General features: G+C 35.7%; 1 protein-coding gene across 2 annotated transcripts in view; it reads left to right on the top strand.

The window, feature by feature from the left end:
* The window catches only part of ITPR2 (inositol 1,4,5-trisphosphate receptor type 2), a 512,913-nt gene that overhangs the window by 214,480 nt on the left and 284,544 nt on the right, over nucleotides 1-13,889 (top strand). For both annotated transcript variants that reach the window (XM_054443160.2, XM_054443161.2), the window contains exons 23-26: nucleotides 489-618; nucleotides 4,326-4,383; nucleotides 6,284-6,449; nucleotides 7,389-7,562. In XM_054443160.2, coding sequence (XP_054299135.1) covers nucleotides 489-618; nucleotides 4,326-4,383; nucleotides 6,284-6,449; nucleotides 7,389-7,562 — 528 coding nt within the window. The remainder of the gene's footprint in view (nucleotides 1-488; nucleotides 619-4,325; nucleotides 4,384-6,283; nucleotides 6,450-7,388; nucleotides 7,563-13,889) is intronic.

Raw genomic sequence — 13,889 nt, 5'->3', positions numbered from 1 at the left:
AATCCATGGTGTATAGATGCTGTTACTTAAACTGTCCTTTTAGAACCTGGCTTTAGGACTGATCATGGTATAGTCACAGTCATACTATTGTAGCTGAATTATTGCCCTACTGTGTAAGAATGAGGGTCACACCTCCAACAGTCTCCTCCCAGAGACAATGGCACTCTGCAAAATGTTCAGTAAAATGACGCCATCAATACCTCTTCATCCAGACCCCCACGATGCCTCTAGCTGGAATATTCAGAGAGCAATCATAGGGAGTCAAATTTCTTTCCAAAAATTACTTTGGGATTTTACTGACATTAGCTAGTAGAAATGAATTCCCTTGCTTAGTCATTGCTGACAAACATGAGGCAACTGGTGTTAAAAATTTCTAACTAGTTCCTTTGAAAGGTTGGTATTTCCACTGTTATTGGTGTGTAGTGAATTGCATTTTTAAATACTGTGCTAATGAAAGAAATTTATGTTGTTCTTAATGTTTCTTATAGTTTATCCTGAGTGTCAGACTAGATTATAGGATCTCATATATGCTGTCAATATATAAGAAGGAGTTTGGAGAGGACAATGACAATGCAGAGACATCTGCCAATGGATCTCCAGACACTTTACTACCATCAGGTATCTTTTTGTGACAATATTTATTCTTTGTATTTTGTTTTTCTGAGAACTTGAAAGTGCCTATCATATTTTAAAACATAATTATATTTTTTGTGCTTTTATTTTTTATTTTTTTTATTATACTTTAAGTTCTGGGATACATGTGCAGAACGTGCAGGTTTGTTACATAGGTATAGACGTGCCACGTTAGTTTGCTGCACCCATCAACCCGTCATCTACATTTGGTATTTCTCCTAATGCTGTCACTCTCCCTAGCCCCCCACCCACTGACAGGCCCTGGTGTGTGATGTTCCCCTCCCTGTGTCCATGTGTTCTTATTGTTGAACTCCCACTTATGAATGAGAACATGCAGTGTTTGGTTTTCTGTTCCTGTGTTAGTTTGCTGAGAATGATGGTTTCCAGCTTCCTCATATTTTTACGAGACAAAAATGTAGATATAATCTCCACTAACGACATCAAAGAACTGAGACAGATTGTTAAATAACTCTCCTAGAATGGTGTGGAGGGTGTTTGCTGTCGTTTGTTGCTAACTCCTATGAATGCCTTTTCCTTTGTAATCTTCAGGACTTGGACATACTGTTTATTGTGCCATTTTACAGAGGAGAAAACCAAGGTCAGAAAGGTTAAGTTACTTGCCAAAGGTCCTGAAAGTAGTGGCACAAGGATTCTCTCTGGAGTCTCTCCAGCTCCAGAGTCCAAATCTTTTCAGCGTCATGATGTTTTGGTGAAAATACAAGAGAAGTTTCTCTGCCTGGATCAAAGAGCAGTGTGAAATGTAGTTATCAGAAGGATAGGTGTTTTGAAGAGAAGCCATTGCCCGATCCAAGAATAAAGACATGGCATTCCCCAAAGACCTGAATGTGGTTGTTGGTGTGTGTGTGTGGATTTTTTTTTTTTAAATTTACTTTGTATGGTTATAAACTGGAACTATATTTCAATTTTCATATTTAAAAAGTGTAAAAATGAAGCTAATTTATCTCTGAGCATTGGAGCATAACAAAATAGCACAACTATGATTGTAAAAATTTTGTGACTATTGAAAGAACTTTAGAAAAACTAAGAAATATTAAATTACCATTTTTTTTGGACAGGTCAGGCCAAGTCATTAGAGGCTGAAAAGTGTGTCTTATTGAAGATTTAGCCAGCTAATGGAATTCTTTTCCTGAGAATAGGATTTGTACACAGATGTGAATCTTCCTTCTAACAGCCACCACTGTGACATTAGGAACTCTCCCCTCTTCTTCGTCCATCAGTCAGTTAGGAATGATTCAGTGCTTACAAGCATGTAGTTAAATGGATACTAGACCAACTGTCCTGCTGTCTGAATCATTAGTCCCATCAAAAGGCAGCATGCCTCTGCAGAAGGACTTGCGCTTGCCTAAGCAAGACTTCTCTTCTGGCACGTTTGCAATGGTGTTGTTTTTCTGCTTCTCAGAAGTGTAGAACCCCAAAGGGCTATTTCCAGGAATGATATGGCAGAACCAGAAAGTCTTGCTGGCGGTTGCATTGACAGTAGCATAAAAATTATTGACTCCCAGAGGCCTGGCTTCTGGAAACATGAGCTTTAAGTGTCAGTAAAGTACCAGAGGGAAAGTCTAGGGGCACCCCAGAAAACCCTTTCTCTCTACCTGATCTGTTTCCTTTTTTTGTACCAGTAAGGGATACCTTTCTGGGGAGAATTATTTTTCCATTTTTATATCTTATTGTGTTTCTTTTTATGCTTTGGAGATGAGAAATAAGTGGTGTATTTTATCATTTAAACATGTTACCTTGGCCAGGTATGGTGGCTCACACCTGTAATCCCAACACTTTGGGAGGCCGAGGGGGGCAGATTGGTTGAACCCAGGAGTTTGAGACCAGACTGGGCAACATGGTGAAACCCCGTCTCTACAAAAAAATACAAAAAAACTAGCCAGTAGTGGAGGCGCATGCCTTTGGTTCCAGCTACTCAGGAGGCTGAGGCAGGAGGATTGCTTGAGCCTGGAAGGTCGAGGCTGCAGTGAGTTGAAGTTGCGCCACTGCACCCCAGCCTGGGCAACAGAACGAGACCCTGTTTCAATAACAGACAAACACACAAAAAACCCCATGTTATCTTAGTAAAGTTATCTTCAAAATGTTAGTGGTGTGGGACAGTAAGGAATCATGATTGGTTCACATAGAAAAAAAAAATGCCCTTTCCCACAAGAAAAAGGGATGGAATTTTAGTAATAGTAAGCTTAGGTAAAAAGACCTTGGTGTTTGGAAATAACCATATAATAACAAGGCTAATTGTATGTATATTTTGATTCTTTAAAGAATTATCCTCCCATTTATCACTCATTTAAATTATATGTAAGTATGTGCATATGTATGTATATATGATCTATATATACACACACACTTCTCTAGATAAGAGGCACCTTTGTAACTGGTGCTTTCTGATCTTTTAGACATATTTTTGATTACAGCAATACACTAGTTTAAAACATAGTTTATGGTAAAAAATTACATTGATGTCTTAGTGGAACTATATTGTGATTTTTTTCAAACTATTAATTGACTTAAATTTTTTTAATTTTTAATTTTTGTGGGTACATAGTTGATGTATATATTTGTGGGGTATATGGAGTATTTTGATGCAGGTATACAATGTGTAATAATCATATCAGGATAAATGAGGTATTCATCACCTCAAGCATTTATCTTTTGTGTTACAAATAGTCCAATTGTAGTCGTTTAGTTATTAAAAAATGTACAACAAATTATTATTGACTATAGTCACTCTGTATACTAGATCTTACTCATTCTGTCGTACTATATTTTTGTAACCATTAATCATCCCCACTCCGCCCAGCCCACTACCTTTCCCAGCCTCTGGTAACTATTATTCTACTGTCTATCGCCATGAGTTCAATTGTTTTAATTTTTAGCTTCCACAAATGAGTGAGAACATGAAAAGTTTGTCTTTCTGTGCCTGGCTAATTTCATTTAACATAATGACCTCCAGTTCCATCCATGTTGTTGCAGGTGACAGGATCTCATTCTTTTTTTTAATGGCTGAATAGTACTCCATTGTGTCTGTGTACCACACTTCTTTATCCATTTGTCTGTCGATGGACACTTAGGTTGATTCCAAATCTTAGCTATTGTAAATAGTGCCTCAATAAACATGGGAATGCAGATATCTCTTTGACATACAAACTTCCTTTCTTTTTCATACAAACTTCCTTTCTTTTTCATATACACCCTGAAGTAGAATTACTGGATCATATATGGTAGCTCAATTTTTAGTGTTTTTTTTTTTTTTTGAGAAACCTCGAAACTGTTCTCCATAGCAGTTGTACTAATTTACATTTCCACCAACAGTGTAGGAGGGTTCCCTTGTCTCCAAGTTCTCACCAGCATTTATTATTGCCTGTTTGTTGGATAAAAGCCATTTTAACTGGGGTGAGATGATATCTCATTGTAGTTTTGATTTGCATTTCTCTGATGATCAGTGATGTTGAGCACCTTTTCATAAAGCTGTTTGCCATTTGTGTGTTTTCTTTTAAGAAATGTCTATTCAGATCTTTTGCCCATTTTAAAATCAGTTTATTAGTGTTAATTGACTTTTGGTAGAATAAAGAAATTAAGACAAAAATATTTTCACATCAATTGATATTAATATGACTATTATGGCTCCTAATTAAAATAGGATAAAGAAGAGATTTTACCATTTTTCTTTGCAGCTATTGTTCCTGATATAGATGAAATTGCAGCTCAGGCAGAAACTATGTTTGCGGGAAGGTATAGTAACATTTATATATCTTTATCTTACTTGTGAATAACATTTTACTTAGAATTCTGTTGATACTTTGATATTGTTCACTCTGTATCTATTTATTTTTAGACCCTCTATTGTTGCTAACATAATTTCTGCCAGAAATGAAGCTGCTAATTTACTCTAGAGGAGAAAGCATAGTTTTTCTTTAGGTCAGGTAAGAAAAAGGACAAGAGAGATGAGATCAGTGTATTGAACTTTCCTCTGAATTCTTTGCTTTTCTTTCCTCAAATAATGACAGCCCAAGAATGCCCTTTAACTCCCCTGGTATAAATATCACTGAGTCTTGTAAAACATTGCTTCCCTGAATCTTAGATATTTGAGGCAAGAAAGTAACTTCTTTAATGTTATCATTAACTTTATATGTGAGAAATAAAGCTATTTTCTGCCAATTGGAAATACCCATGATTAAATAAAACAAGACACCTTTGACATGACTAGCCTCCTTTGCCATCAGGAATCCTGCCATTTATTGTTTTAATATTGTTTCTTCTTCAGAAATGAAGTTAATAGTGATCAAAAAGAAAAATTAAAATGTTTAAGCTACAAATTATTAAGCTTCTGGTGTTCATTTTTATTACAGACTTGACATGAGACCCTAAAAACAGTCTGTACAGTAGTCTTTCCTTATCTGCTAGGGATACATTCCAAGACCCCCAGTGGATGCCTGAAACCACAGCTAGTACCAAACCCTGTATACACTGTGTTTTTTCCTATATATACATGCGTATGATAAAATTTAATATATAAATTAGGCATACTAAGAGATTAACAATATAACTAATAATAAAACAATTATAACAATATGCCAGCATCACCACTCTTGCACTTTGGGGCCATTATTAAGTAAAATAAGGGTTACCTGAACAAGCTCTGTGACCCTGCAACAGTCACCTGATGACTGAGACGGCTACTAAGTGACTAATGATGGGGGAACATGTACAGCGTGGAGATGCTGGCAAAGGGATGATTCATGTCCCAAACGGGACAGGCAGGATGGCACAAAATTTAGAACTCGTGAATTATTTATTTCTGAAGTTTTCCATTTCATATTTTAGGACCATGGTTGACCATGGGCAACTGAAACCACAGAAAGTAAAAGCACAGATAGAGTTGGGGAGGGTGGTGGGGACGACTACACTAAGCATCTTATTGCAGTTTTTGTTGTTGTCATTGGAAAGACAAACAAGAATTAAGAATTAGGGGCACGAAAAGAGGATTTTTATCTCTAGTGAACATTTAGTTTAGTTTTTATATTATAGTACTAGTTTGTGGTGTTGTATTTTCCTATTGAAGAATTTCATTATTCCCTAGGAGAAATGAACCAGTGTATGATTTCATCTTGAAATAGATGGACCTTTTGTTCCAGTGGAACCTCACCCAGAGTCCTCATACGCCACACCTGTGGCTACTCTGGTGATGGTTCACGCACATGTGCGCTGGCCTCCCCCACTCCTCCCCATCTGTCATGTTCGGGGGGGGTGGTCTATAGGGCCCCAGGGGAAATCAGTCATTGGTGTACATCCAGCCTAGCACAGCTCCTCCCATAAATGCTTTTGGATTGATGCAGATGCCCATCTTTTGTCTATGCTGAGGTGACCAACTCATCCCAGTTTGCCTAGCAACCCCTGAGTCTTGGATAAACCAGATGTTTGATCATCCCTGCTTTCATGGACAGACACAAGCTTTTCTTTATGATTGTTTCCTCATCAGTTACATGAGGAAAACAAAGAAAATGTTTTCCTGTTCACTTCCTAATTTGTTAAAACAAATGATATAGCTCTGAGAATACGTATACAGTTCTAATACTGAAGTGTAGATGTTATATAAATAGGAGTCACTTTAGAAATATTTTTGGTTTTATAGAAAGGAAAAAAACCCAGTTCAACTTGACGATGAAGGAGGCAGGACGTTTTTACGGGTCCTCATTCATCTCATCATGCACGACTACCCGCCTTTGCTGTCTGGAGCCCTGCAGCTGTTGTTTAAGCACTTCAGCCAGAGGGCGGAGGTTTTACAGGCATTTAAGCAGGTAAGATTGAAGAGCCCTCAATGCATCCACAGCAAAAGCTCTGAAAGTGTTAGTAACATCCAACCTGACTTCATGGCTGCAGAGGTAATGACACTGTGTGGCTTTTCCTGGAGACACTTTCTATTTTTAAACAGAGACATGGCCTTGTCTATGCCAGGATGTGATCTATTTAGAAGGTATTCCCCACAAGTGATTTTTTAGTTAATGTCTTTAAAACAAATGAAAGGCACCAAGATTTAGGAAGGCACTGGGAGATAATAATATGTTAGGAATTTTGTTACCACTGCTATTATTTTATCCTTAAATTTTACTGATGAATTTGGGTAGGAGCACCAATAGCCCTGAAATAATTATTTTATGATTGAAAACTGCATAAATCCAAAAAAAGGAACCGCTATGAATCTAATCTTTTTCTTTGTGGTCTGAATAAGACATCAATCTTGAGATTATTAATTAGTAATACGTAAGTGCTTACATATGTTTCACTATTTATTTAACATAATAGGGTATTGATCATTTAGGCAATTTTACAGGAATATGTTAAAAGAATATGAAATAAAAGGGTAGTTATACATCAAATACATATATGTATATGTCATATAATACATGTAAATTATAAGAAAATAAAAACTTGTATGATGAGGTTTAGATTGTATCTATTGATATTTTCTCCCACTTGTTTTTGTTTCTGCCTCTTTTCAAACAGAGAGTCTCAGAAAAATTAACTTCAGCAGTGAAATTAAAGTTAGGGTATCTTTTAATCTTAGATCACTTTGAAAAGTTTTGCTAGGGCTCACTTAAAAAATTATAATATGTGAAAATACTGGTTAAGTGTTCACACTTCTAGGTAGGTTTTCATGATCAATATACATCTAAATATTCATAAATATTCTAGAAATAGTGAACTTCAACTAAGAGATTGAAATTCTTCTGTTTTAGGTGCAATTACTGGTGTCTAATCAAGACGTAGATAACTACAAGCAAATCAAGGCAGATCTAGACCAGCTTCGACTGACAGTAGAAAAGTCTGAGCTATGGGTTGAGAAGAGCAGCAACTATGAGAATGGAGAAATAGGGGAAAGTCAAGTGAAAGGTGGTGAAGAGCCAATTGAGGTTCGTTTCAAGATCTATTTTGAAATACTCCAAATGATATCTTTTAAGTCAGATATGTAACCACATGCTGTACAATCAAAATTGTTCATAAAGAAAAATTCTGTTCTGAGCAACAGAGCACAAAATTTTCATTTGCTAAGTTGTCAATTAACTCCATAAACTGGCACTTTGTTTAGCTCTTGTCAATTTCTACCACTTCTTACCTCATCTATCTAGTGTTTCACTCTTTGTCATTTCCACGGTGAATTCTATAATCCAGCAATCAGGAAAATAGGAAGGAGTGGAAGGAGAAAAAAGGAGTGGACTCTAAACTGAGACCTGTAGGGAGAGGTGAATTTTTGTGGACCTTTTTGCTGTGGCCATCTTTTTGTCAGCCAGTAATTCATTCCTATCATTATGCATATCCTTATATAATATATAAAAATATCTAAATGGAAGACCAATATGCTTTATTGCCAGTAGGAAAATACCAAAAATCTGAAGAGTGACTGTCATCTTCTGTTGTATTGGCTTTTTTAGTGTGTTAATTAGTTGCTGTTTTCACATTTCACTAAGTATATATGACCACTTAAAAAATGTTAAATACTGCTTTAGTAGTCATGCTTAGATAAAGCAGACTAGTACCAACATCATAATTGTTAATACAAAAAGTTTTGTAAATGCCTGTCTGGTGTTTTATATAGTTGGTTTTTAATCTGCAGGCATATAAACCATTTTGATGGGTTTACCTGCCTTAGCTTTTGTATTTGTTGGAGTACCCAAAATATTGTGAAGTGAAAAGTGAAAACAGAGCAAGAGATAATTAGAGTAATCAAAATGCTTCTGAAATGCTTTGGAAGTTTGGGACAAGTTACTGGAACTTGGGCTTCATTACACACTTATGTCTATTGGGATTTCCTTTGTGGCCCTCACAGACACAAGTAGATGCCCTTTATTTCCCTTTTGGCTTTTAAGTTCCACATGAGTTTATCTCATTGGCAGAAGTTGAATTGAATTTAGAACTTCAGCTACAGGGGAATTTGAAAAACCAGCTCTGTGATACAGAGGGACACTGAGGGGTGGGAATGCTTGCTGAATGCCAGGTAATAATGTGCATCATAGAAAGGACAATGCGTAGGTTATTAGCATGGGTTTTGGAATCAGACACCCCAGAATTTGCCACTTGGTATATGCATGACTTGGAGCAACTTATTTTCATTCTCTAAGTTTTATTTTTATTGATTATCAAATGGACATCATCATGGTACTTAGCTCCTGGAATTGCTGTAAAGATTAAATGGGGAAACCCTATGCACGTGGTAAGTGTGTCAATTAATATGGCTTCAGTGGGAAAATATGAACAACATGAAAATATATACAATAAGATGATATATTACTCACCAACAAGTCAAGAAGTAAGACTCCAGCTTTAATTCCTTGCCTCAGTGTTGTCATTATGGATTGATCGGCTTAGTTTTGAAGCCAGTCTTTCTCCTGATGACATCATGGCAGTAGCATTCTAGATATCACATCCGTGCATGACAACATCGAGAAAGAGTATCTATTTCTGGGTCTCCTGTTTAGGGGCAAGGAAACCTTTCCTAGACATCCCTCACCTTATTTCATGTCTCTTTGGCTAGAACAGGGCCAGATGTTAAAACTCTATACCAGTGGAGTACAGGATTAGTTTAGATTAAGTAAAAGATGTCCCTCAAGCTAGGATATACCACCCTGAGTTACATGGGAGAAGGATAGATGACCAAACAAAATTGGATTCTTCTAGCAGGGAAGAATAAGAAAGAATGTTGGTTAGCAACCAACAGTGTTTTTCAACATTAGCATTCAGTCAGTGTTTGTTGTAATTATTATTTGTTTTTATGTGTAACACACTGTGTTGTTTACCATGGTGGATATGGAATTATGAAATTTCAGAGTTACAAGATACTTGTAGGGATAATCACCTCCAGTTCCCTATATGATATATGTGTTCTCTATCTCTAAATATCTCACCTGAGTGACATTATTTCTTCAAACAAAGCAAACTTCTGTGGCTGGAAATTCAGTACCACCTGAGGTAGCATATTCTGTTGATATTAAGGTACAGCTTAAGAAATAGAGTATTGCCAGTGAGAAGTTGATGTGGTCCCTCCCTGTATAACAGAGGAAACCACTATCATGAATTTATTTTAAAAATTTCCTTGCTTAGTAGTTTTACCATGTGTCTGTATTTCTAAAACATAAGAAATATATGAGGAATATTTATTGAGCCTATTTTGTACATGTTTTCATTGTTCATCCCTGTTGATGTATAACTGCAAGTCATTCATTTTCTCTAATATATATTGCTACATTTATGCACGTTTATCCAGTTAGCTGTGGTTGGACATTTGGACTCTTCCTGGTTTTGGTGTTTTAAAAGAAAATTTGCTACTAAAAGCAGTGCTGCTGTGAAATTTGCTGCTAAAAACAGTGCTGCTGTGAAAGCTGTTGTATGTCACCTGGTGCACATGTTTGGGAGATTTTTCGGGATATCTACGTAGGAGTAACACATGCAGTGTGTTCCCCTCTACCAGACAATGCCAGTTATTTTCCCTCCACTAGTGTACGAGCGTTCTTCTAGCTCCCCATCTTTATGATGGGTGTTTTTCTCACTTTCCCACTTTTGATGATTGAGTACACTTGATGTATTATCTCCATTGTGATTTTCATTTTGCTGAATTACTTACGAGGTTGAGATTTTTGTGTTTATTTGCCATTTTACTTCCTCTTCCGGTTTAGATAAAGCTAAATTCTATACAGGCAAATAGTTAAGTCCTACCAATTCATGTGTACTTACTAATAAGGTTAAAAATATTCGTTCACTTCAAGTCAGGTAATACTGTAAGTTCAAACTTGAACATGATCTTTTATTTCTTTTTTTCTTGCTTTATTGTGTTCGTAGGATTTTCTAGTACAAGGTAAAATAGAAATGGTAATAACGGGCATCTGTGTCTTATTTCTGATTTTAAAGGGAATGGTTCTAATATTTCACTATTGAACATAATGTTTACTGTACATTCTTTTATGGATACCCTTTATGGAGGAGCACATTCTCTTCCTAGTTTACTTTTTAAAAACTACAACTGGTTATTGACTTTAATTAAATGTAATTTACACATCTATTAAGATTATATTTTTTTTATTTAATCTGTTGACCTAAATGACATAAATCTTAAATAGAGCTTCTACCATAGTAACTTTGCATTCTAGATTTAAAATATCTTGGTGATTTGTTTTTACATTGCTAGATTCTGTTTGCTAATACTTTATGTAGAATTTTACATCTGTGTTGCCAGTAAAATTAGCCTGTAATTTTGCCTGCCTGCCTGCCTGCTTGCCTGCTTTCCTTCCTTCCTTCCTTCCTTCCTTCATTCCTTTCTCTGTTCCTATCAAGCGGTAGTATTGAGGTTACACTAGTCCCATAAAATGAGCTATAGAATATTCCTTTTTCTTTGTGTAACATTAGAAGGATCTGTTCATAAATGTTTGATAAAACCTGTCTGCAAAACTGTCTGGACATGATATTTACATTGGGGGAAGATTTTGACTACTGATTCAATTTTTTAATGGTTATAAATTCATTTAAAATTTCCATTTTGAGTTAATTTGTTGTGCATTTTTATAGCCATATATTGAAATCTTCAAATTTATCGGCATAAATTTGTTCATATTCTTTTGCTGTCTTTTAAATTTCTGCTGTATTCATAGCTTTGTATCCCTTTTTCATTCTTTATATGTTTTGCTATGGCTCTCTTCTTTTCTCTAGCTCTATCCAGCTCAGTCTTTCCAGAGTTTTATGTACAGTTTACCCTTGAACAGTGTTTGGGGGATGGTCAGGGGTGCTACCCTCCCGCACAGTTGAAAATTTGTTTATAACTTCTGACTCCCTCAAAACTTAAGTACTAGTAGCCTACTGTTGACCGGAAGCCTTACTGATAACACAGTCAATTAACATACATTTTATGTGTTATGTGAATTACATAGTGTATTTGTACAATAAAATAAGCTAGAGAAAAGAAAATGTTAAGAAAATCATAAGGAAGAGAAAATATATTTACTGTCTATTAACTGGAAATGGATCATCATAAAGGTCTTCATCCTCCTCATCTTCATGTTGAGTAGATTCAGGAGGAGGAGGAAGAGGGAGGGTTGGTCTTGCTGTCTCAAGAGGGGCAGAGGTAAAAGAAAATCTGTGTGTAAGTGGACCTGCACAGTTCAAATTCATGTCGTTCAACATCACCGAATTTTACTCATCTCTTAAATATAGTCTGTTTTGGGGTTTGTTGAGATTCTGGATTTGTTTGCTATTTTATTATACTTATCCTACTATATCATTTTATGTTGACAGACTTTTTGATTTAAAAAAAATTGGTGGTATAATTTCCTTCAAAGGAGCTGCATTCCCTGAGTTTTGACAAATGATATTTTTATTATTTTTCAATATTAGATATTAAAAATTTTTCCATTGTGAGTTCTTTGTCTTAGAATTACCTGGAAGTGAGTTTTTAAATTTCCACATGCGGCCGGGCACAGCGGCTCACACCTGTAATCCCAGCATTTTGGGAGGCTGAGGTGGGTGGATCACAAGGTCAGGAGATTAAGACCATCCTGGCTAACACGGTGAAACCCCGTCTCTACTAAAAATACAAAAAATTAGCTGGGTGTGGTGGTGGGCGCCTGTAGTCCCAGCTACTCGGGAGGCTGAAGCAGGAGAATGGCGTGAACCCGGGAGGTGGAGCTTGCGGTGAGCCGAGATTGCGCCACTGCACTCCTGCCTGGGTGACAGAGCAAGACTCCGTCTCAAAAAAAAAATAAAATAAAATTAAAATAAATAAATAAATAAATAGATAAATAAATTTCCACATGCATAGGCAAAATTTACCTTTTTTGTTAATTGAATTCTTAATTAACTTGTGACAAGATAATTTAGTTATTATGATACCATTTCTCCAAAATTCATTGAGGTTTGCTTTTTGACCTATTGTACATCCAGGTTTTGTAATTGTCCAATGTGGCTTGAGAAGAATGTGAATGGGTGTAGGATTCTTAATAGATGACTGGCAAATCAAGCTTATTAATTGTGTTTAAATAATATATTTAGTAATATTTTTATTTTCTTGACATATTAATAAGTGAGAGAGATTTGTTGACATTTCCCACTACAATGGTAGGTTTATCAATTTCCCCTTGCATTTCTATTAATTTTTACTCCATGTGTTTTGAGACTATGTCATTAGATGCCTGTAAATTTGAAATTATTATATTTTTACTGCAGAACAAAAAAGTTTATTAACTGTGAATTATTTCCCCTCACTTCTGATTATTTTATCCCATGTCTTCTGGCTTCCATTGCAGCTGTTGAGAAGTTTGTTCTGTTAAATAGTGGTGTTTTAACTTTGAAACTCCAATTAAGTTCATGTTAAACTTTATTAGTGAATATATTACTATATAGTACATATCTGTTCATTTCCTTTTTATATTTTCTCTACCTATGACTTTGTATGGCGTATGGATAATTTTTTTAGACTCATCTGAGTCTCTTTTCAAGTCTGTCTTCTTTGCAATTTTCTCTACCAATTTACTTTTAAACTTCAGCCACTATATATTTTCATACCTGAAATTTCATTTTTTTATACCTGAAATTTCATTTTTTTCAAACCTGAAATTTGAGTTTTTTCAAATATATTTGGTCATTTTTGATCATGCCTTGTTGTTTTCTAATTTTTGTGATTCCCTATGGCTGTTTTACGGTCTGTATGTGGTAACTCGGAGATCCGACGTACTTGAGATTTTCTTGTTACTCTCACTCATGTTGTGTTTCATTATATTTTTGATCATCTTTGATTATGCGCTCATCTCTTTTTTCAAATTGACTTCATTTTTAGAGCAGTTTTAGGTTTAGAGAACAATTACACAGAAAGCACAGAGTTCCCATGTAGTCCCTGTTCTCCTCTCTCGTTCTCTCCGGTTGTTAACATCTAGAATAAGTGTGGTACATTCATTAGAATTCATAAGCCAACATTGACACAGTATTTTTAAACGAAAATCCATAATTTATTAAGGTTCATTCTTTGTGTTGTTTAGTTATGGGTTTTGACAAATGCATAATGTCATGTATCCACCACTGCAGTGTCAAACAGAATAGCTTCATTGCCCTAAAAATTCTCTGTGCTTCAGCTATTTGTCTCTCCCTCTGAACCCCTGAGTCCCTGGCAACCACTGATTTTTTTTCTCTGTAGTTTTGCCTTTTCCAGAATTTCATGTAATTGGAATTATGTAGTATGTAGCTTTTCCAGACTGGTTTCTTTT

The sequence above is a fragment of the Pongo pygmaeus genome, chromosome 10 (genome assembly GCF_028885625.2).
Source record: "Pongo pygmaeus isolate AG05252 chromosome 10, NHGRI_mPonPyg2-v2.0_pri, whole genome shotgun sequence".
In the NCBI taxonomy this organism is placed as follows: Eukaryota; Metazoa; Chordata; class Mammalia; order Primates; family Hominidae; genus Pongo; species Pongo pygmaeus.
The sequence above is the reverse complement of the archived record's forward strand: the minus strand, read 5'-3'. Positions and strand labels throughout refer to the sequence as shown.